The sequence below is a fragment of the Danio aesculapii genome, chromosome 12 (assembly GCF_903798145.1).
Source record: "Danio aesculapii chromosome 12, fDanAes4.1, whole genome shotgun sequence".
In the NCBI taxonomy this organism is placed as follows: Eukaryota; Metazoa; Chordata; class Actinopteri; order Cypriniformes; family Danionidae; genus Danio; species Danio aesculapii.
This window is the reverse complement of record NC_079446.1, coordinates 42,317,746-42,344,128: the sequence shown is the minus strand read 5'-3', so window position 1 is coordinate 42,344,128 and position 26,383 is coordinate 42,317,746. Positions and strand designations below refer to the sequence as shown.

The window sequence follows — 26,383 nt, the reverse complement described above, 5'->3', positions numbered from 1 at the left end:
TTATTACTGTCGTTTTCATAACAGGGACAAAGTAAACATTCATAAAAAAGTTTGCTTTCTAACTAGTTCAGTTAGACATACTGTAAAGCATAACGGAGTGTATTTACTTGAGATACATACTCCACAATGATGGATAACTGCTTGTGTAGGCTATTTGATTTGTTTGCACACTGTCTCGGTTATATTGTGTGATGGAAGATCCTGCAGGTGTGCGCCCGTTTTTTGAGTCCAGCTGTAACCGCCGCGCGGCCGAGACTGCGCTTCAGTTATGAGTCCATTCAGTATGATTCAAAGGCTGAAGTATGAGAAGGAGTGCTATCCTGCAGAAGAACTCTCCTGTGGTTTGTTATGTAATGGGCAGCACAAATGTCTTCATAGATCTCTCGCACGCCCCCTTAACAAATGTAACCCCTAACCATGATTTTTCCTTCACCAAACTTGACTGATATCTGTGAGAATCTTGGGTCTACGTGTGTTCCAGTAGGTCTTTTGCAGTATTTGTGATGATTGAGATGCAGTTCAACAGATGATTCATCAAGAAAATCTACCTTCTGCCATTTTTCCGAATGATCTACTAGAAGTCAAGTTATTATTTGTTGCACTTACATGTGAGATCGACGACAAGACTTTTGTCAGGTAATGGTTCTTTGTGGTTTTACTATAAGTCATTCATTAATTTCTGCTTAGTCCCTTTATTAATCAGGGGTCTCCACAGCGGAATTAACCGCCAACTTATCCAGCATATGTTTTACACAGCAGATGCCCTTCCATCAGCAACCCAACAACGGGAAACACCCATTGCATTCACCACACACACTACAGACAATTCAGCTTATTCATCTCACCTCTACTGCATGTCTTTGGAAGCAAAACGAAGCAAAACCCATGCATGCCAACACAGGGAGAACATGCAAACTCCACACAGAAATGCCAACTGACCCAACCGAGGCTCGAACCACTGACCTTCTTTCTGCGAGGTGATCATGCTACTCACTGCGCCACCATGCTCCCCCTTTCCTTAAAGTATCCTATCAAATTTTAACTACTTGACACAGTTTTTGCTTGCTTTATCTGGCAATAATCCATACCACACAGTCCAAAATATACTTTATATTGTATATCATCAAAATATGTTAATTAAAACTCCCCAACATGCATTACTTGAAAAAAATCTTCATTTACAACAAGTAGATAATAAATACTAGATTAAAAAAAATCTTTCAACAGCCTCCATTTGATGTCGTTCGAGCAGAAGTTTTAACTCTTCAAAAAGAAAAAAAAAGAAAAGTAAAATTTATTCCTACTAATGACCATCTCATTGGTTTTATTAACTTTTATCTCCAGGGAACATCAACTTTATATTCACTATTGCAAGGAATATCCCTGTGTTATGCAGCGAGTGTTATATCATCCGGATATTTAAATAAGTTAAAACATGATTCCTGGATATTAAGTAAATTTTGTATATGAACAGTCTACGGGAGGGCAGCATGGTGGCTCAGTGGTTATCATTATCGCCTCACAGCAAGAAGATCGTTAGTTTGAGTCCTGGCTGAGTCAGTTGGCATATCTGTGTGGAATTTGTATGCTCTCCCTGTGTTGGCGTGGGTTTCCTGAGTGCTCCAGTTTTCCCCACAGTTCAAACACATGCGCTATAGATGATTTGGATTCTAAATTGGCCGTAGTGTGTGTGTGTTTGAATGAGTGTGTATCGTGTTTCCCAATACTGTGTTGCGGCTGGAAGGCATCCGGTGCGTAAAACATATACTGGAATAATTGGCGGTTCATTCCACTGTGGCAACCTCTGAAATAGCTGAAGTGAAATGAATGGATGAATGAAAAGCGTAGGGGAGATAACACGTCCTTGTGAAACTCCTTTATTTATCAATAAATGTCTTTGACACTATATAATGGAGAACTGCAGAAAATAGTTGATTCTTACAGTCAGAAAGTCTCCAAAAGTACAATCCAATGTTACCAACACTGAAATAAAAATGATTCATTGGATTTACAAAACATTTTTAAGGTAAAGCCTGGTTTATACTTCTGCATCGAGTGATCAGTGTGAGCCATGGCGCATGCCTTGCACGTTGTTGTGCATTTATACTTCTGCGCGCTGTTTCTGTTGCTCTGCAATAACACTTCAGCGACGATGGCCATGGCGAGGGCAATTCATTGAGGCGCAGGCTGTGCCGGAGTATTCGCGTGCGCTTGACGCAGAATTAAAAATCTCCCTTAAGTGGTTGCAAACTCTTTATATAGGCTGAATTTAAATAAACAAATTAAATGTAGTGATGTTCAACTCAAGGTTATGAGAGTTTACGAAAACAAATGGAAAAACAAAAACTAAAATTTTTAATTATTTTCGTTACTAAAAAAAAATGGAACTAACTAAAACTGTATTGTGTACATACAAAACTAACTAAAACTGAAACTGAAAAAATTATAGCAAAAAGTCCTTCGTTTTCGTCTTTGTAAATGTATTTAATACATGATCTTTCTGTATGCCTTTTAGAAGTGAATCTATTTACTTCGTGCTGCAGGTGTTTGACTGTACGGCACCTCAGAGTCTGTATGTTGAATACAGAGACCTAAAATTAATACTTTAACACATTTGTACCCAATATCTGTTATCAATTTATTTCTGTATCCATGATCGTGATCATGAATGAATCTTTTTAACCGGATCTTCTAAGTGAACCGGTTGAACTAGTTCACCAAATCGAACTGAATCATTTGAAACATTTCGCGTCTCCAGTAAGCACTCTTATCCACAAACTGCTTACTTTTTAACATGCCTAATACCCCCCTCTGAACCAATATATACTGTTATTCAGTGAACCGATAATACTGCACATGCGTGATTCAGCAAATGAACACAAACAGTACATGACAGTAGGGGTGGGCGATATGACCTAAAATTAATATCACGGTATTTTTCATCTTTTGAACGGTGACGGTATAATATCATGGTATTACTTTCAATAGCAAAATAATATACATCTCAAGGAAGAACGGACAAAAGAAAGTCTCACTTCTATCACTCTTTAAAAGTTTCGGTTTGGTTCATTGTAAATGCTCAGTCTCGTTATGAGCTGATCTTCATTTCTCTGTGTTGGTGGAATAAAGCAGGCGAGTCAGCCGCACTAATTTATGAGCAGACAGAGCAGGATTCTCGCGATGACCACCAGCGCAATTCCGCTCTTTGTTATGAGCCGTAGTTTCAGTGTAAACTTAGTAAAGGTGAGTTTCTTTGGCGATGATGTGTACAGTGTTAGATTTTATATTTAGCTGACATTTGCGCTGAACACGCGGAGAATGCAACGCATCGACATTCGGGCACCTTCTCCGAAAACACTCGATTGATCTCAGCTGGCGGATCAGCATTTACCTCATGTTATGATCGCTGTCATCTGCGCCATTATTATTATTATAACTTTAGGTGAGGTTTGCAAACCTGTGCACTTTTCACTCTTCAGCCGTTTGCATTTCCTGCAGTAACAAAAGCTCCCTGTTATCTGACAGCGGGAAGCGTTGAGTGACTGACAGCTAATATGAACCAATACAGCAGCAGGGTAGAGCGATTCAGCAAGTTTTTAGAGAAAATCAAATCAGATTGCACTACAACCATTATATTCAGACACACAAATGCTCCCAAATATAATATGACGGCGCATAGATTAAATTTCGGGTGCTGATGCGACCAAAATGGTTGCAATTTCGAGCCCTGTAGTATAAGGACAGGTATTCAGACCACAACTGATCGTTTGAAGAAAATTGAATGCCTTATTATTTAGAATTAGCTATTATTGATGTAAATGCAGCCGTTCAAGGCGCATAATTGATTTATTACGGTATTGACGGTATTAGAAAATCCATGTCGTGGCGCAATGTCACACCGGTGATGACTATGACACCGGTGTACCGCCCACCCCTACATGACAGCCTCCTGTGACTGAACTAAATTTGAACAACTGCAGCGCAAGTAAACCGAGGGGTTAAACGAGAGGGTCGGGCAAAAGTTTATTTCATAACAGAAAATCATAATGGAATCATAATCATGCTTCAGTTGGTTTGCAAAACTTAACTGTAAGAAACTTTTCAGATCATGCTGATGTTTTAACTGACTGAAATTATAATTGCATATTTTACTTAGGCCTGTTGTCTTGTGGGCTGTTGTATTTGAATTTGAGGATGGGTAGATGGTAGTGGTGGTGGTGTTCATGTGCCCTCTGAATATGTTTCAAAAAAATGTATGGCTGAGTTTTTATTATACAATATTTATTCTGATGATTTTGAGTCTTGCACCTAACAAATATCCTTATTTAGAAAAAACGAAACTAATACTGAAACTAATAAAAACTAAACTAAAACTAAGCAATTTCAAAATATAGAAACTAATAAAAACTAGTAAATCTACCTCTAAAAACGAATTAAAACTAATTAAATTTAAACCAAAAAGTCAAAATTAAATAAAAACTAAAACTAATGAAAAATCCAAAACTATGATGACCTTGGTTCAACTTGATTTGTTTGCTTAATATCAGCCTATATAAACTGTTTGCAACCACATACCTTAAAAATTTTAGTAAATCCAACCAATCATCTTTTTTCAATGAACAGGACCACAAATAAAAAGCCTCTATACTCTCATATAAACACAGACTCAGTTTATTTGTTCAGATTTTGAGCAAAATATCAAAAGGTTAAACAACAAAGACATTTTTCCACAGCCTTCTTTTCTCATATTTACCATGGGTGCCAATATTAGCAAAGGCCAGTGTATATCTGCCAGAAGATATTGTGCTATTTTGACAACAACATGACTGGGATAATTATGTCATCCTTTTGTTCTTTTGTCAGCAAGAAACACTGGAATGAAAAGTGCGAAACACTGAAAGACCTTATTACAATCCCAAGGTCATTTGCTAATGAGGTTTTAGGCATGAATGCAATGTTTTTCCTCTACGCATTTACATTTATCGGCATGGTTTCTAATATTTTACTTGGCTTTTAAAGTCAAAATCAAGTGTTTATAAGCCGTCTGAGACATTTACCACATTAATAATGTGAACAATGTGTTTTTGCTGTCTAAGATATGTCTTTGAAAGCTAGTTTTTTTTATTGTGGGACTGCACTTGATTACTTGGGAAACTACAGGAATAGCACACTTCTCTTCAATAAGTCCCGACAATTGAGACATCATTTATATCCGTAGAACAAATGACAAAGTTAAAACCTAAAGTTTAATAGTTGAGTATTTCCACTACAAGGCCTTTTATTTCCCAAGGGTCAATTTTATTAAGAACTTACAGATTCCAGATATATGAACAGATAAAACTTTTATGAAGGTCATAGTCGAACTGCCCTGAAAAATTATTTAATATATTTGTGATGCTACTTTTTGATCAGATAACTTTATGTACAGATTTTATTGTTCGACTCTCATTCCAGACCCTCAGTATATTTCGTATAAACAGGAAAAAAAAGTAAAAAAAACAAAAGAAAAAAAATTGTAAAAAAATAAATAATAATAATAATAATAATAATAATATTTCATATGCTCTAATATTATATACATTATGCAAAAATCAAGTAAATGATTCGATTTGCTTGTAGGCTATTTTAAAAATGGATCTTTTAACAAGCCTAATATTAATAACTGTAATTTTCCAAATGGAAAATTGTTGGAAAAATCTATTGTTTTGTTGTTATTGTTTTTTTTCATCTGTAAGCAAGATGCAGCATTAATATTCAAACTGTATTTACCATGTTTAATGTTATGATCACCAGCGATTGAGCAGTTGCAGTTCCCCGGAGAACTACAATTCTGGCACTGAACCGAACTACAACTCCCAGAACTCTTTGCACTCAACAACTCCTGCTACAGCTGACAATAATCCAGACACTCACACATACATAGCTCAAGATCGTTATTGACTGATTACATGGGCTATATATACTGCTTACTTTCACAGACACTTTGCTGAGTCTTGCTTACCCTGTGAAGCATGACAAAGTGTTTTTTTCTGGTTTGTCTTGACTTATTTTGTTTTTGTTGTTTTGCCCCTTGTCCTGACTATTCACCTGTTTTAACTACGTATTTTGGACTACCTATTTGCTCCTGTTTGCTACCTGTTTGACCGTTGCCTGCCTGACTCCTCTTGTTAACCCTCAGGGGTCTGGGGTGATTTTGGGGTCCCTAAGATGTTTTGACATTCCCTGACATTTGTATTCAGCACAAACTGGGCTACAATAATATGTGAGAAATATTGATGTACATGCTTGCTTATATACTGTATATATATATATATATATATATATATATATATATATATATATATATATATATATATATATATATATATATATATATATACACATGTATACAATGTATATATACATGTATACAATGTTTACTTCACAATTATGTAAGAATTATTTTGTTCTCTCATTTAAAGAAAGCATTACAATGATTTACATTGTCTACCTTTACATTGTTACCAAGTCTATTTTGGGTCATCTCAGCTGTCCGCATGGGAGTGACAATGGTCATGAATAATTATACCTGGAGAGACAAAAGACACTCCCCCAATGGCTAATGTTTACCCATCAAGAGCATTAGAAAAGCAATGTCAAGCTGCAAAAGCTAGCCCAAAACTGCATGTGGATCCTCAACTCTGTTGCCAGTATCGTTCCAGTACATTTAAAGTTTATAATAAATCATTGATAATTACAATAATATTTTTTATTAGGAATAAAATTGATTTGATTTTGAACTGTGCAGAGGTGTAGCTGATTAATTAGGCCTATTGCTGTATTTTAATGCTGGTCATTATAGTAGTATTTGAAAAAACAATTCTTTTCTGAGGTGGTACTTGGTGTAAAAAGTTTGAGAAACACCGTGATATTCCAGTTTTGCTCATAAGCTTAATTCGCATCTTTGTAAGGAAACATACCTGTAGCTAATGATCAAATATTCAAAAATGTACACTAATTGTAGTACAGTGTTTCCCAAACACATTCCTGGAGGCCCACAAACACTACATGTTTTGGAAATCTCCTTTGTCTGTCACACCCATTACAGGTCTTTCAGTCTCAGCTTATGAGCTGATAATCTGATTCAGGTGTGTTTGGTTAAGGAGACATGGTGACGTGCAGAGCTGGTGGTCCTTCAGGAACATGGTTGAGAAACACTGCCCTAGTACAAGCAATAATAGGAGATATATTTGCAATCAACACTAAAAAAGAGAAAGATAAATAAGCAATACCTTTCTGAGTGTGATTACTCCCTCTCTGGTGTCTTTGTCTGTGGACATGGAGAAAACGGCAGCCCCCTCGGGGTTCAGGATGCTGTATTTGATCTCTGCATTGATTCCGATGTCCTCGTCGTTGGCTTTGATCTTCCCCACTGGTTTCCCCACCTGCGCCGACTCTGGGACAAACACCTGGTAATTCTCTGCAGACACACAAAGCCCATGTGGAGGTTTGTTCGATTGACTGGATGGCATTTTGAAGCTTAGCGATCGTGATGTTTCTTTCTGGCTGTGCCTTCAAACAAGCCATATTGAGCAATTCAAGAAACATTTCAATATAACTGTCATGACAAAGAATACAAAATGCAGTAGGGCTCAGACATGTTCCACTTTTTGGTGTTTGGAGTTTTATTTTTCTCCAAAGAATACTGGATGAATCCAGTATTTGGAAAGTTAATAATAATAATAATAATAATAATAATAATAATAATAATAATAATAATAATAATAATAATAATAATAATTATTATTATTATTATTATTATTATTATTATTATTATTATTATTATTATTATTATTCATTCATTCATTCATTTTCTTTTCGGCTTAGTCCCTTTATCAATCCGCGGTCGCCACAGCAGAATGAACCGCCAACTCATCCAGCACATGTTTTACGCAGCGGATGTCCTTCCAGCCACAACCCATCTCTGGGAAACATCTATACACACTCACTCACACTCATACACTACGGACAATTTAGCCTACCCAATTCACCTGTACCGCATGTCTTTGGACTGTGGGGGAAACCGGAGCACCTGGAGGAAACCCACGCAAACGCAGGGAGAACATGCAAACTCCACACAGAAACGCCAGCTGAGGCTCGAACCAGCGACCTTCTTGCTGTGAGACGACAGCACTATCTACTGCGCCACTGCATCGCCTTATTTTCATCATCATTATTATTATTATTATTATTATTATTATTATTATTATTATTATTATTATTATTATTATTATTATTATTATTATTATTATTATTATTATTATTATTATTATTATGCTCCGGAAATTTATGACTGTTCATAAAACATTCATTTTTCCATTTGTTGTAACGGAAAACTGGATTGAAACTCACCAAACATTGATTTCTTAACCGTCTTCTGAAGTTAAAACCTAGCTAATGAAATTGGTATTGTCATCAGAAGTTTACAAAAAAATCCATTTTACATAATCAATAAACTTTAAACTTAGGCAATGCATAATTTCTTTCATAGCATTTTATTATGTGAATACTGTATCTCATTATTTAGTTTACATATTAATTACATTTTAAAATATATTCACAGAGAAAACAGCTATTTTAAATGAAAATATTTTATAATATTGCTGTTATTTTGTTGTATTTGGACTTAAATGCAAACATTTTAGCAGTGATTAACCAAAATGGTGCCACAAAGCAATAATTTTAAATAATCAGTATGATTAAAACTATTATTAAAGTAATAATGAAGCAGTACTATTACCACTTTTTTTGTTTTAGATTGCATTTTTTGCGATATGGCTGTATATCTGCACTGGTGGGAGTTGTGCGTTGCCTTATGTCTCATTTAGACTAGTGGCGACTTTGTAGCTGCCTGTTGCTCTGGGTGGTAAACTGCTTCAAACGCAGGTCTGTGTAGGTATATACAGCATGAATACAACCGGACACTGTACTGGTGCATCAAGTTGAAGGATTCTCAACTTTTTCGAGTCGCTCGACATACCCACCTGGTTGCCAATGGTCGCTGTCGCTTGCGTAGACGTACATTGTCGGAAGTCGCTTGGTCTCCGTTGAAATGAGCTGTCGCTTGTCACTTTGCCGCTGCGACTCGCTTGTAGTGAGAATTAGGCTTTAGTGTCTCACCAGTGATGATATACAGCCATATCGAACTGCTACAAGTGTGATATTGCATTTATACAACATTTTCATGGCATAATCGTGTGTATAATAAATTATATTATTGTAAATTAAACACAGAGAGTCTCAAAAATCCTTTTGTATGAGGAACTACTTTCTTCCGCCACTCATTCACATCTGCAGCTGATGTGAATGAGTGGTGTGAATGAACAGCAGAAATCATTGCTAATTCACCAATGTCACTTTAGACCTAGTATTTGAATGATTCTCTAGCGTAATGTCTAAAGTGAAGACAAAACAGGTGATTTTGCTCAAATTTTAAGGCTGAACAGCATGAAAAGCCATCAGTCTACAGAGATTTCCCAGTATTTCTCTGTTGCAATCGGGACATCACAATAATTACTCTCTTGTCACCTACCTGTTTTAGAGTGATTTGATCAGCTGTAGTTTGAAATTCGAAAAGATACGTTTTTCTCCCCTAAGGACTTATTATGCAGTCTCTGAAGCAATCTTGTGGCACAACCATCTTTGCTCTGCTCAGTATGACAGGCTAATGGCCACTGATGCGCCGAATCTCTGAAATTATTAATATTTCAAATAGGCACTATCCTTATAAATAAACTGCATAGTTGCAATCTAAACAACTACATTCTCACCTAAAAAAGCCTCAAAAGTACATTATGTTGTCCAACATCTGCAATATTTGTCAAACTGCAGTGAGTTTATTGATCTGCTGTCACTCTATGTGGGCGGAGTAATACACAAGGGTGAAGAGACTGTATGAATGCTGATATTACAGGACTATCACACGACTATCAGCCAATCAGATTGGAGAACCAGACAGAACTGCTGTATATATTTTTTCTCTTAAATATATTCATATAGGAAGCTATTTTAAACTGAAATAATTGGCTTTTGTTGTATTTTTATACATGCAACCTTGGTGATGAGACTTCACAACACCCTAAAAATCTTAACTTAATCTTAACTTTAAATGCAGTGAACTCATTTAAGACTTGTGGTTTCTCCAGATACCTCTGCTGTGCTTTTTCATAACATCCTAACACTCAATCAGTCAGTCTTAAGAGGTTTATATATTTTCCTTAAAAATATTTTTTGGTCTAGGAAGCAAATGAATATAATTTTCCTTCGAGAACACGGCTGTAGTGCTCTGTTTATGTGGATATAAATAAGACTGCACAAAAAAATACTTCAAGATCCAAGAGTCATAATTGGATGCTTACACAATAAAACGCACTGTCCCTGCATCAATTCTCTTCATGCTAATTAATGGTAAAAAAAATTACACCGCACTGCACAATTTAAATGATGACTCATCTGATATTGAGAGCACATCTACGGTGTAAAAAGTACATTTTCATCGCTGCCGTCTAATTACGCTGTATCCAGAAAATGAACAGTTTACTAATGAATGTCTGAAAGAAGCCTACTTTGAGGGAGAGAAGAAAGTGCATTACAGCAGCATACTGTATAGTTAACCTTCAAACAGTAATGAGGATATTTGCAGAAGATGAAGAATTGGAGAAAAGCGAGGTCAAGCTATTTCCGTTCTTTTCCCGCCAAGATCTAAATCATAATAATCAAAAAGTCCTTCAACATCTCACAGACTCCCTTAGGAAAGTTCAGTCTGGGTGGAGCGTTCGTGAATAACTTTTTTTTAAAGACCAGCAGACACTTTCTGGCTGGTTTATTCTGGTGTTGATTTAGTTCTTGGATTTGTCAATCAAAGAGGAGCTATGATGTTCGTGTACCTGTTCCTAAAGCCCAAAACTATACTAATCATGATCAAACACACAGATTAGACAGACTTCACATGTGTAGTCATTCATTCCTGCGTATTTGAGTATTAGTCTAGTTTTGGGCTTTTTTTAGACGTCTTTCAGATGTTCACTGACAGCCCAAATTTAGCTTCGTTTTGGTAAAGCCGTTTATGTTTAGACATCTATTGGACATCTATTAAGGCCTCAATATACTTCAAACGAAATCGAAAGAAGTACTGAAATGATGTGAATTTGATGTCAGTTCTTTTTGAGTTTGTTTCTGCAGTTCGATCCAAGCAAAGCTTTTGGCGGCGTTCGATTTGATTCTAAAGACCTTTAAGCTGCCATTGGGTGATTATAGATGCAATCGTGTTCTGGAACCTTCTTCGACGTGCTTCATATCCATGGAGTTCAAAGTCAGACAGAAGAAAAACAATCAGAACAACAATACCAACATGGATACACTGAAGGGTCAAAAAGCGGAGCTGGTACAGAAATATCTGCACCTGTTCGATAGATCGCAGAAAGACTTACAAACAAGAACTCAACCACGTCATACTGTACCATGTACAATAAAGTTCGAATCATTGTCCAAAGCAAATATAAAGAAATGTGACATGCAGCGGTGAAAGGAGAAGGCTGTTGGTCAGACATCTTTGTAACAGTTCTTCTCTCTCAGCCACCATTGTTGTGGTTTTTAGCAGCATGACACATTTACAACCCAGCCTACTGCAGTGCGAGGGTATTAAAATCTTTAAAATCAGTATACTGATCAGTGTATCAGTGTTGCTGATTCAGTGTACCATTCATACTGTAAAGGTACACTGGCATGTAGATGTGCAAACATCCAATATTATATCAACTTTTATAAAAAACAAAACCTGCCTTAACGGTGTGGTTTTGCGTACTTATGAAGTATTAAATTGTTGCCTCTGCACGATCAAATTGTGCATGTTGACATGATCAAAACTGTACACTTTGTATTTAAAAATAAAATAAAATAATAATAATAATAATAATAATAATAATAATAATAACAAAAAGACCAAATAAAATGTCATTTAAAAATGTGTTTAATTTAATAAACAAACATCCAACATTATACCAACTTTTGTAAAAACTGCTGACTTAACAGTGTTTTTTCTCCAGCGGGGTGAAACAAGCCAGGGGCAGTGGCGCGGGGTACAGTCTGGCTAGCTCCAGCCCCTGTGTGTCTAATGCTCTGCCCGTCCACCTGCATGTCCGCCCACCCCCTGGGTTTATCCTCGTTGGCTCTCGGCCAGCGCTCCTTTGCCCCCTCACCCGGAGGTGGTTGGTGAAACAGATAAAAAATTGTAGCCTTTACACAATTAAACAATTGTGCATGTTGACATGATCAACAATTTGTAGTCTTTGTATTTAGAAAAAAATAAATAAATAAAGTAATTTAAATAAAATGATCAATAATAATAATTTAAAAATTGTATTTAGCAGCCACAACCCCACCTACGGCATCACAGGGGTTTGTTCGAAAATCTAAAATTGTACACTTTGTATTTAAAAATAAAATGTTTTAATTTTTAAATATATAAAAATGAAACTCAATTTTAAAGCAGTGCAAGACATTTAGAACGCCATCTACTGCATTACAGGGGTGTCAGAATGTTCGAAAATGCCAAATTTGACACTTTGGAATTAAAAATAAAATGAAATAATAAAAAATTAAATTAAATTAAATTAAATTAAATTAAATTAAATTAAATTAAATTAAATTAAATTAAATTAAATTAAATTAAATTAAATTAAATTAAATTTTAAAGCAGCGCAAGACATTTACAACCCCACCCACTGCATCGAGGTGTGTCGGTAGCAGCGCGACACATTTACCACCCATCTACTGCATCACAGGGGTGTCGGAATGTTCCAAAATACAAAATTTTACACTTTGTAATTAAAAATAAAATGAAATATTAAATTCAATAAATTTAATAAAATTTTAAAGCAGCGCAACACATTTACAACACCGCCTACTGCATTGCAGGGGTGTCAGAATGTTCAAAAATCCCCAAAATTACACTGTGATTTAAAAGTAAAATAAAATAATAATAATTTTAAAAAAACTATTAAATGTGTTTAGCAGCGCGATACATTTACAACCCGTCTACTGCATCACAGGGGTATCGCAATGTTTTAAAAAAAATAATTTTTACATACATAATTTTTCTATTAAAAATAAAATAAAATAATTAAAAATAAATTAAATTAAATGTTAGAATTGTGTTTAGCAACACATTTACAACCCCACCTTTAAAAACAGTATACCGTCACTCAGCCTTTTTGAAGTTCGTTTTGCCCTCAAATGAAATATGAAAAATTATGCTGGGATTTATCTGAAACATAAATTCTGGAAAACTGTATCTGCATTACATAAACAGCACTCTTTGAAGACCGCCATATGACGTCTAATAACACTGTCTCACTAGATTGCTCATTAGATCTTGAAGCAGAACCAACATCTGCTGATGTCCATCTCCAGCAGTATGTTTTGTTTTTATGGTGTGTAACATTACTCACTCTGAGGAAACTTGGGTGGGTTGTCGTTGATGTCAGTTAGCGTGATGTTGACCGTGGTTGAGCCCGACAGTCCTCCCACCTGTCCTGCCATGTCTTTGGCTTGAATCACCACTGAGTAATGTTCTCTCGCCTCTCGATCCATGTCTGCCAGAGCTGTTCTGATGATACCTGCAGAACACAAACATATGTACAAACATATGCTCAGCGTTATGTACATAATCTGAACTGTAAATGCAGCGTTCAAAGCAACAGGCTGCAAACAACCCTGTGTGACAGTTCTTTTCTTCAGTTTTTCAGGTCTTTTTTAGTCCAATATGGTAACACAAACCAATATTTTAAATAGCATCCGATTATGCCCCTATTTACAAGATGTAAAATAAGTCTCTGATGTCCCTAGAGTGTGTATGTAAAGTTTTAGCTCAAAATACCACACAAATAATGTTTTATAACTCTGTGAAACTGACCCTTTTAGGTTTTGATCCTTATTGAACCATTTTAGTGACTATCACTTTAAATTCAAATGAGATTGTACTCATTTCAAAAGAGGGCGGAGTTACAAATGACTGTGTGTCAGCATAGTGGCAGATTCAAAAACAAGATCAACGTGCTCTGCTAATGAGGGAGAGATGGTCACTAATGGTCGGGGCTTTCCCTCTTTGATGACACTAGCCCCTTTCACACAGTGATACCGGTAAATATCTGGGAAATTTCCGGAACGACTTTACGGGTAAATTAAAAGACCATTTACACATCCATTCCAAAATACTGGTAAATTATTACACCATTAACCAGAAATGAGCTCAAAATGGCTGTGCTTGTATTTGTAAACATAGAAGGAGTCGGGCTTTTGTTGATGGTTTCACTTTTATTTAAAGCTGTAGCATTCATACAGCTGCTTTGTCCCTGAGACATTCAAAGGCAGAAGCACGAACCGCAGCTAAATGTTTACACATTTGACGACATCCCAAATTTTGTGGATGGATAAGTATTGTGAACAATAATGAAAACATTTGGTGGAACATTTTCACATGTCGAGATGTACATAATATGTGTGTGTGCTGGCACTCACTTGAGCTGGTCACTCCTTCACTTGTACACGTGTCAAACAACTGAAGCAGAGCTTGAAGGTAAACCAACAGCGGTTTATCATAAGCATTTTACCATATGTTTTTTACACAGTTAGCATTAAGGAACAGAAACAATATCTGACTAACATCTAGCAGGTAAATGTGTCTGGAAAAATATTCTAAGGTTTTTATTTTCATAAACAGCACGGATGTGAATGTGTCTGAATGTTCTGATTGGCTGGAGTGTTCTTATCGTGAACGCACTCTTCTGGCAATTTTCAATTTTTTGCGTTTGCACAGAGCAGCATTCTGGGAAATTACCGGTAATGTTACAAATTCTCTTTCCGGAATATCAGAACGAATTTACCGGTATTTTTTAAAAAGGGCCTGTTCACACATGATCCCCTTCTGAAAAGTTGCTGGTAGTTTTCCGGAAAGGTCTGTATGTGTGAAAAGGTCTACTGTTGCTACACGGCTGTTTAAACCCCTTATAAAATAGATTTTTGCATAATTGGTCCCCTTTAAACAATCATTAGTAATATTATAATGACTTTGACCAGAAGTACAGAGAATCATTACTGTTTTTAATCATATTGCAGTTTTTTATGATTATACAAAACAACAAATACATTAATAAACAAACAAACAAACAAACAAACAAACAAACAAACAAAAAACCAAAAGCTGTTCTTTTTCAACAATAACAAAAATGTGTTGTAATAATAATAATAATAATAATAATAATAATAATAATAATAATAATAATAATAATAATAATAATAATAATAATAATTGTTTCCCACTGATGGGTTGCAGCTGGAAGAGCATCAGCCACGTAAAACATATACTGGATAAGTTGGCAGTTCATTACGCAGTGGCAACCCCAGATTAATAAAGGGACTTAACCAAAAAGAAAATAATAATAATAATAATAATAATAATAATAGTAATAATAATAATAATAATAATAATAATAATAATAATAATAATAATAATAATAATAATAATTATTATTATTATTATTATTATTATAATTATTATTATTATTACTATTAACTGTTGTTGTCTAATAACACATTTAGTTGTTACTTCTTTTAAATAACACTTCAACATTTTAGCGCAAATCTACATTTTACCAAAAAGTCTTGAATAAATGCCCTCATTAACACACCAAGGTCTGATTTCATCATCTAGCTGTGTACTGTATAAGAACAATTGTGTGCAGCAGTGACTGTTTTGCAAGGCTTGTTAAAATAAAGCAGGTAAGTGCTGTTGTGTCTGTAAGGTTTGTAAGGCTCCTCTGCCAAGGTCAGTTTTCTGTTTGCCTTCCACTATCATTCAAATGACAACAAAACCTTGAAGCACTGGTGAAATGAACCATAGTCGTCTACACACACACTCACACATACACACACACAATTACTATACACTCACTATTTAAGATTTGAGTTTAATGTAATGCCTTGAACAATCTAACCTCCAGCTTACATACCAAATGTATTATATATATATATATATATATATATATATATATATATATATAAATTAATTAATAAATTTATTTTTTACTTACTTTTTTTTTTACAAAATGTAATGTAACAAGTGGTTATCAATAAAAGGCAATGCTTCAAATGAAGTAATAAAAAGTGTTTTACTCTCTCTAAAAACATTTGAAGTATTTCTCTGGTATTTTGGTGCTGAATGTGGAGGTCAAACACATTACTCTTCAGAGCAGCACATTTTTATTGATTTCTCACTAATCACAATTAAAAAAAGATTCCCACTTGTATTTACATTTAGAGTCACATCAATTGTTTGTATATTATAAGGAATTACTTTCTTACATATGTTTGTTGTTCAGCAGCAGCATAGAGTGTCACAGTGGAATACAGTGTATATACAGGATTTAGAATATATAGAATACAGAATCTTTCTCCATTCATTTATTCATTTTCCTTTGGCCAAGTCCTTTATTTTTGAGGGGTCGCCACAGCTGAATGAACCGCCAACTATTCCAGCATATGGTTTTATACAGTGGATGCCCTTCCAGCCTCAACCCATACTGGGAATCATCCACACAATCTCACTTTTACACACACACATTCATACACTACAGCCAATATGGTTCATGCAATTCACCTATAGCACATGCCTTTGGATTGTGGGGGGAAAGAAAACGGAGCACCTAACACAGGGAGAACATGCAAACTCAACACAGAAATACTAACTGGCCCAAACCTGAGACCTTCTTGCTGTGAGGCAACAGTGCTAACCACTGAGCCACTGTGCCGCCCATCATTCTTCATTGTACAGTTAATATTTACATTATATATTTGTCAGCCTCACGCTATAGGAATTCCCTTGCCTTTTGAAAGCCTTTGTCATTTTTAAAGCTGTGCTATGGAAGGAAATTGAGGGTAAAATCTTTAAAAGAAATGCATAGAATATCAACATGGACCGTTTGACCTGTAACAGTATCAACAATCACAACAACCAATTGAATGGCTACATTTGAGGTTATATTTGGATGTTATGTCATTTTATGTTGGGGTGTACATAAACAAATATTAGAAGTATTGTTTTTTTCATGAATACCATTATGGTATACTGGAATGTACTGTAGATGTGCAAACATCCAACATTATGTCAACTTTCATAAAAAATGGTTGCCAAAACTGCACCTTTACTCGATCATATTGTGCATGTTGACATAATCAAAATTGTATACTTTGTAATAAAAAAGTAAAAAAAAAATAATAATAATAATAACAATTAAAATTTGTTTATAATAATAAAAATGTAAATAAAATAATTTTTTTTTAATTAAAATTAAATTTAATTAAAAATAAAAACAATAAATAAAATAAAATATTTTTAAATTAAATTTAAGTTAAATTAAAAATGTAAACTAAAATAATAAAAATAAAATAAAATAAAATAAAATAAAATAAAATAAAATAAAATAAAATTAAATAAATTAAATTAAATTAATTAATTAATTAATTAATTAATTAATTAATAATTAATTAATTAAATTAATTAATTAATTAATTTAATTTAATTTAATAATGTTCTAATTGTATATTGTGTATTGGATATTTGGGGTTTAAGGGAAGAAAATCTGTAAATAATGCAATCAGATTTAACAATCCGTCAAGAGTTAAACACTAGTGTGAGGATGGCTTGAGGTAGAAATTGGAATCAAAAGTAAATCCAGACTGACAGAGAAGCCCACATTTATCCAGACACATCTCCAAATCACACAGTATCTGTCCATTCCTATCCTCTGTCTGCTTTTGTGTCTCTTTCTCACAGTCAAATCTGTCTCTCTCTCTTCGTCTCACCTTCATTCTATGTCATAGACTGAACAGACCCACAGTCGGATCACACTAGATGCCCCTGCTGTAAAATACTGAAATATAATATGTATTTTTAAAGAATACTGAAAACCTCTTGTTCCATCTACACAAATACCAAACAAATTATATAAATGTAAATACACATTAAATAAAGAATGCATCAAGTTAAATAAAAAACGAATATGAAACAACACATAGCATATCGGGATATAAAGCATATAAAGGACTATTACATTTAGCAAAATGCTGCTCTTTTATCTGTATTTTATTATTTTATCTTTGTTATTTTAATTATTTTTGTATTCATAATTAACTAACGAGCTATAGACAAATTCCTGCTTGACGTTTTAAAAAATATTTTGTGTAGCTATCCATTATATTAAAGATCACTGAGACCAAAATGAAAATCCCAGAAACATGTTAAATGGCCCCATAAATGTCCAACTTATATTTAATCATATAACGGCCTACAGCTGAAATTTAGAAAATTTATTTTTATAAAACACTTGTGAAAGTGTATTGATATTTTATTTAGTAAAAACAGCACCGACATTTAAGAATCCCCATTTATTTTATTTGTTCATTCATTTGACTTGTTTATTGGTGCATATATAGGCTATAATTTAAATCATACAACAGTACCTTGGACAGCTACAGTGCCACTTCGTACAGCTTTCAAACAAAAGTGTAAAAAATTCAAGAAAGATTTGACTTTCTACGGTGACGACCGACATCACAACACGCCGTTCTTCAGATGGTATAGCCGGCATTAAATTACAAAACAAGCCGTCTCTGCTTTAAATTAAAATGTGCAATTTTTTCCTCGTTGTTCAGAGTCTGTAAGTTCATGTTCCATGGATACAGCAATGTTGTTGTTGATTGTGGACATCGATGATCTTAAGCATTTTTTAAATATTTCCCAAATGATGTTTAACAGAGCAAGGAAATTTTCACAGTATGTCTGATAATATTTTTTCTTAATTAACAATTTCTTAATTGCTTTATTTCGGCTAGAAGAAAAGAAGCTTTTAATTTTTAAAAAATTCATTTTAAGGTCAATATTATTAGCCCCTTTGAGCTAATTTTTTTTTCCATGGTCTACAGAACAAACCATCTTTATACAGTAACTTACCTAATTATGCTAACTTGCCTAGTTAACCTAATTAACCTAGTTAAGGCTTTAAATGTCTCTTTAAGCTGTATTGAAGTGTCTTGAAAAATATCAAGTCAAATATTATTTACTGTCATCATGGCAAAGAGACAATAAATCAGTTATTAGAAATGAGTTATTAAAACTATTATGTTTAGAAATGTGTTGAAATCTTCTCTCCGTAACACAGAAATTAGGGGAAAAAAGAAACGGGGGCTAATAATTCAGGGGGGCTAATAATTCTGACTTCAACTGTATATATATATATATATATATATATATATATATATATATATATATATATATATATATATATATATATATATATATATATATATATATATATATATATGCAACCTCACACACACACACACACACACACACACACACACACACACACACACACACACACACACACACACACACACACACACACACACACACACACATATACATATGCTTATGTATGTAATAATTGTAATAACAAAAAATAAATATAATAACATATTCTAGCCAGTTTCTATCAATATGATGCATTTGAGAGTAATTTAAAGGTAATTTACAAGTACCAAAATCAACAGGTTTTATTGATCATGTGGGGTTTTGTGGTTGCATAAATTTGCATATTCAGACTGACATACTATAATATAATAGCAAATATCTACTTTTTTACATCTTTGTAAAATATCTGTTTAAATCTCACTAAGGCATTATTATACACTTAAATATAAAGTCTAAATTATTCGCCCTCCTGTGATTTTTTTATTTTCTTTTTCAAACATTTCCCAAATGATGTTTAACAGAGCTAGAGTCTTTAGTAAAAATATTTTTTCTCTTGTCTCATTTGATTTCTTTTGGCTGGAATAAAAGCAGTTTTACATATTTTAAGGAAATTTTAAGGTCAATATTTTTAGCCCCCTTAAGCAACATTTTTTCGATTGTCTACAAAACAAACCATCATTATACAATGACTTTCCTAATTACCATAACTTAGCAAAATTAACCTAGTTAAGCCTTTAAATGCAACTTTAAGCAGAATACTAGTATCTTAACAATATCTAGCAAAATATTATGTACTGTCATCGTGGCAAAGATAAAATAAATCAGTTATTAGAAATGAGTTATTAAAAATATTATGTTTAGAAATGTGTTGAAAGAAAATCTCTGTGTTAAACAGAACTTGGGAGGTGAAATATAAAAGAATTAAAATTTAACAGGAGAGTTAATAATTCTGACTACAGCTGTACTGTAGATATTTCAGTATTGGCAAAGCTGAGTTTTGAGCATCATTGCTCCAGTCTTTAGATCTGCATGATGCTTCAGAAATCATTCAGATGTGCTCAGACTGGTGCTCAAGAAGCATTTTTTATTATTAGCAATGGTGTAATCTTCTGTGATTACATCTCAACAGCTGCAGAAACTCATGCAGACGGGCCAAATGTGTTCGGAATGTTAGATTTTATTTGTGTCAGATTTGAGAGATGTTCAGTCAAGGAGGAGCGGCAGCAACGATCGCTCTTTTTCAAAATGGATGTGTTATCAGATGATCCAATCCTGCTTTATATTTGCTTGAAAACAATAGCGTCGCTAGCCTGCGGCTTCCTCTGATAGAAGTCAATACACACAAGCCATTAAAGAGCAGATTACAGACTCATGAATAAACAAGCTGGCTGTTTGAGTCGGCCTCAAAACAGGAATCCAGCGCTCTGTTTGCATCCCCCTAATCGACTGATTCATTTTTCACTTTAATTTATGAAGCGCAAACAGGGAGGAAATATCGATTTGTCATTATTACTGAAAAGTGGTTTCGCATAGGCCATAAATAACCAACGGTTTGCTCTGTTATTGGCTAAAATCATCCTGAATCTTTTTTTAAATACTTGTTTTGTTTCATTTTCCACATGATAATGATGGACCAAAATAAACACGCAAAGAAATGATGTTCTGTGCTCGTTGGCATAGACATATGCCAATTAGCGGTGCAACGACACAGATTTCTCACAGTGTGGTTCGGTTTTCGGTCACGGTATCAATACGGGTCGTTTTATGATTGATACTATCCTGCACTTTGTCTCCATGCCCCTAGAGGTCCTTGTGTTTCCCCTTTGCTTTAGTTCTTCCTCATGTGTTCTTGTTTACTAAATTTCGATCACCTGTGACTTGTTCCAGCCAAGGTGTTTAAGCTGTCATTGTTTCTCTGTGTCTCACTTAGTTTTTAAGTTAGTGCTCTGTAAGTTTGCCAATCCAGGCTCAAGCTGCGGTCACACTGGAGTTTTCCCTCCATAGACTTCCATTCATACGCACACGAACGCGTCAGACTGGAAACTCAAGGTCATGCGTCAAGTTTCGCAGGTCGCTGCTGTGCAAACTTTCAAGCTTGGTGAACTCTGACCTGCGAAATCGCATCACTTGACTGCGTAAGACCAATCGAGGATCCAAACATGACCTCTCTTAATAGAAATTTAAAACATGGAGCAAATCGCTCGCTTTTTAATGTTTAAACATCTTGTTTAATTCCACCTCTTTTCGAAGCCGTACGACAAAATTTCGCACACACAAACTCTAGTGTGACCGCAGCTTCATTCTGAAAACGTACCACTATTTACATTTCTGGAGAGCGCCAAATACATCCCAGGAGGGTTTTTTTTTTGCAGTTTTTTGTGAATCCAACAGAGGCCGCTGTGTATGCTTTTTGAGATCTTAAATTTCTCCTGTGAGTGCCTGTTTGTGGCCTGCTGCTCTTGCGTAATTCCACCGACAGATCCCCCCACTCACCACCTTCCCTAAACCCAATCGACAGTGTTTTAAAAGCAAACCAGAAAAAGAAAAGCCCTCGTCTGATTTTTACCACATTTTCTGATTTTACCACAATCTCACCATGTTTTTTACTTGTTTGTTTTATTTTTTGGCTTTTGTTTTTGTTCTACCCACTTTCTGAAACCGTTCTTCACCAGATTCGAACCCTGCGGACAACTCCTCTTTGCGTCTCAAGTTCGCCGATGTACATGGCGAGCTAATGGACAAACTGGTAAGAGCGGGAAAGCAGCCTATATGGAGATTTGAGGTCAGCTGGTAAGCGCGAAAAGGAACGGCAACTGCCTAGCGTTCGCTTTTTACTCCTGGGTAAATAATAGCATAAATAAAAGCATTTATTTTTTTGCGAAGCCACCCAATGCCGCTGTGTACACTTTTTAAGATCTCAAATTTCTCTCGTGAGTGTCATTCGTGCCTGCTGTTCTCATATAAATCCATCAGAGGTTGCTGTCGACTGACTGACTAACTGATCAACTGACCCATACTTCCTCCTTCCCTAAACCCAACCAATAGTGTTTTCAAAAGCACAGATTGACCAGCTATAGGGCTCCGTTTTCAGAATGAGCCTGCTTTGGAGTTTGCTTTGCGTTCCCTTGACCTCCTTATCAGCGTCTAGCAAGGCCAACACAGGCTCATTCTGTAAACATAGCCCTATATACGTTTCTGGAGATCGCGAATTATGTAGCCAGACGTATGTATGGTTCCATCTCATCTTTAAAATGAAAGTTACGGGGCGGTATGACTCCGTTCCTTTTCGCGCTTACAAGCTGACCGCTTACCTCCATGTGGATGGCTTTCCCGCTGTTACCAGTTTGTCTCGTTAGCTTGCCATGTATGTCAGCGTACTTGAGACACAAAGAGGAGTTAAAAGATAAAATAAACAAGTAAATAACAGGGTAAGAATGTGGTAAAATTTTAAAACGTGGTAAACATCAGATGAGGTTTTTTCTTTTTCTGCATTGCTTTTTGAAAACTCCTGGTTGGGTTTAGGGAAGGAGGAAGTATGGGTCAGTTGATCAGTTAGTCAGTTAGTCGACAGCGACCTCTGATGGATTTACATGAGAACAGCAGGCACGAATGACACTCACGAGATCTCAAAAAGTGTACACAGCGGCGTCGGGTGGATTCGCAAAAAAATAAATGCTATAACACACAGTACCTCATAGGACGTATTTGGCACTCTACAGAAACGTATACAGCGATACATTTTCAGAATAAGCCTGGGTGAGTATGGCTTTTGCTTTACCCTGTTGCTTGCTGCTTTATTGTTTGTTTGTTTTCTCCCATCATAGAGTTTTCTTTGTATGTTTATTATACTGTTAAAACCTTTTTTATACCTCATCTGAGAACAATCTTAGATGTTTGTTTTTGCTACCTCATTCAATGGTACATCTCACCAGTCTCCAGACCAAGGTCTGTCCATGACAATGAGTATGTTTACATGGACACCAATAATCCAAATTTTAATTCAATTAAGACAATACTCTGACTAAGAGGAGTATGCCTATTTTAGTGGCGTTATTGAAGTGCAGTGCAGGTATGTAAACATTTTAAGCAAGCTATTGTGTAGGATTTTGCAACAGGATATTTCATACACACACGGCTGTTTGACACTATTCTCTGCACCAACCGAGTCAGTAAGTGGACAAAGACAAACACATTGCGAAATGCAGAATTTTCAAATACCATTAAAACAACACTCTTTCAGCAGTTCACACTCACTTCCAATATCGCGTTTGCCACAGTGGCATGAATGAAATGTTCCTGAATGAAAGTGAAAGTGCCAGTTAAAGTGAACAAAATTGGAAAGACCCAATTAAGGCAATTATTAAGGCAAATAATTTGATTACTGATGTCCATGTAAACGTAGCCAATGATATGTTCGGTAAAAACACAAACAAACAAACAAAAAAGGACACTGTAAAATAAAAATAAGCACAAATGAATACAATATATCAAAGAAACTACTAAATTAACAGTCCTTTTAAGGTTTCTCAGGTATCTAACAGTAGTTTGCTGGTACAGAAACTGAATAATTTAAGTTAGGGATAAAGAACATTCAGAAAGTTGGTCATTACAGAAAAACAACCATTCTGGATGTAAATTACACCAATTATTACATGTCATGTTATAGTTTATTAAAGCTGACAAACTTGACAAAAAATTTCAAACAGCGGATGGAATATACACTAATCTGCACAATATTCAGTCACAAAATGGCACCAAACAGTCAAAAAAGGCAAACTTAAGAATAGAAACGGGCTTTCTAAACAGAATAGAAACGGGCTCAATAAAGCATAGACTGATCTACTTGTTATTCATTCATAAAATGGCGTCCAAGAGTGAAAAACAGTGGCATGACAGACAAGCAGATAGATATAAATGTGGATCAGAGGCATTTCCCAGTGGCCTGATGGTAAATCATAATGGTAACCATGAATCTGGCCTGACACCCACCACCACCACCACCACCCCACCGATCACTCAAACCACCACACAACACTCCTCCACGCGGCTCTTCACTTACTGATCACTCAAACTCCTTCCTGACAAAAACACGCCCCAGTGCGCCCCTGATGTGGATATATGAATTTGAACGTATTCGCTGATGGTCAAGGTGATTCGAAAATCCCAGATGAGCCTGTGTTATTTATCAGTTGTTATCTCGGAATAACATACCTTGGATTCTTCTGACTGTCCAATCAGAATTAAGTATTCCAGACAGCCGTGTAATACTAAAAATATAACACTGCATACTGTATATAATCTTAACAGTACATAATTAAATGCAAGAAAATGTAATACCAAACATTGGCTTTTCAGCAGCACCACATGCTCAGGATAAGATGTCTGTTGGTGGGTTACAATATTAGATGCAGGTCAAGACTGCAGGCAACAATATTAAGATGCAGGGCAGGTAAGGTTGACCACTGTCACCGGTCACAGCGAGAGCCCTGCAGAAAGCACTAGAGACAGACTAGGAGATCCTGTGCTGCTCCTAAGTACCCAAGAGGACACTCACTAAATTGAACTTTCTTATTGGGTTTCCACAGGCACAGTCTGAGCAGAAACTGACCGGCACATTGCTGCAGTGCCGAGGGGGCGTCTGCAAAGGGCATTGCTGTTTCTCTGGGGTGTTTGAGTTATTGGCAAGTGGTTGTTTACTGGCTCAAGTCAAAAGAGAGGATAGTGTGATATTTAAGGGACACTGAACATTTTATGTATTAATGATAGTATTAAAATTTATAATAAAATAATAAAGAAAATAGTAAAACATGTCTGAAGGCATGACACTTTTTAGTTAAACTATGCCAAAATTAAATTAAATTAAATTAAATTAAATTAAATTAAATTAAATTAAATTAAATTAAATTAAATTAAATTAAATTAAATTAAATTAAATTAAATTAAATTAAATTAAATTAAATTCCTCTGGCATATTAATATTACTATTGTCTTGCATGATTTTCACAATTTTTGCTAGTATAATGTGTGGGTGTTTGAGCTTAGAGGGAAAATGTGTGATGTATATTGAAGATATAAAAACTACTGTAGTGTAAGCATATAATAAATAAGAATTAAATATAAAAATAAATATGAATTAATTAATGAACTAACTAATAAATAAATAAATAAATAAATACTGTAGTTGCACTGTTTAAGTGGTTAACAAAAATATAATAATAAAAATAAATAAATAAATAAATAAATAATAATAATAATAATAATAATGATAACAATAATAACAATACTACTACTACTAATAATAATAATCTAAATTTTCAAATTTGAAACAATATTTAAAAATTTTGTTTTTGTTTTAGTCAAATCAAATCACTTTTATTGTGACATCATCAGCAGCTTGTGTACTATGATTATTCAAAAGCTTAGGTGCTGGCTCCAGACAGTGCAAAATAAAACAACATACTCCAAAAACAAAACAATAAACAATTAGCAATACGCAATAGCAACAGTAATACGTAAAAGACAATAAATACGTAAAATTACATGAATTATTTTTGTTATTTATTTTGTCAATTGCATTGTTTATGTTTATATATATATATATGTGTGTGTGTGTGTGTGTGTTGCTTTGTATAATAAATGACATTTATTTTGAAGATAACAAAATAAAGATGATTTGTATAGTATCACATTGTTTTCTTGTTTTATGCATTAAACTAAAAGTCATAGGGTTCAGTGTTGTTTAGAACACTTAAAAACTACAATTATGTTAATATTTGATTTTTAAAAATATATTTTCAGCTTTCATTTACTATTTTGTTATTCATTTTTAAATGCTTTGTTTATGTTTATATGATGTTTATATATATATATATATATATATATATATATATATATATATATATATATATATATATATATATATATATATATTTATTTATTTACTCTTGATATAAATTGTCTACAGAACAAACAATCATTATACCAAACCTGTCAACCCTCCTGTTATTTTCCCAGCATTCTCCAGTATTTTACAATTCA

At 34.6% G+C, this 26,383-nt stretch overlaps 1 protein-coding gene across 1 annotated transcript in view; it reads right to left on the bottom strand.

Annotated features, from left to right (window-relative positions):
• Nucleotides 1–26,383, bottom strand: part of LOC130238114 (cadherin-18) — a 212,553-nt gene that overhangs the window by 45,981 nt on the left and 140,189 nt on the right. The window contains 2 exon segments of the mRNA XM_056469021.1: nucleotides 7,272–7,459; nucleotides 13,488–13,655. Of these exon segments, the coding sequence (XP_056324996.1) occupies nucleotides 7,272–7,459; nucleotides 13,488–13,655 (356 nt within the window).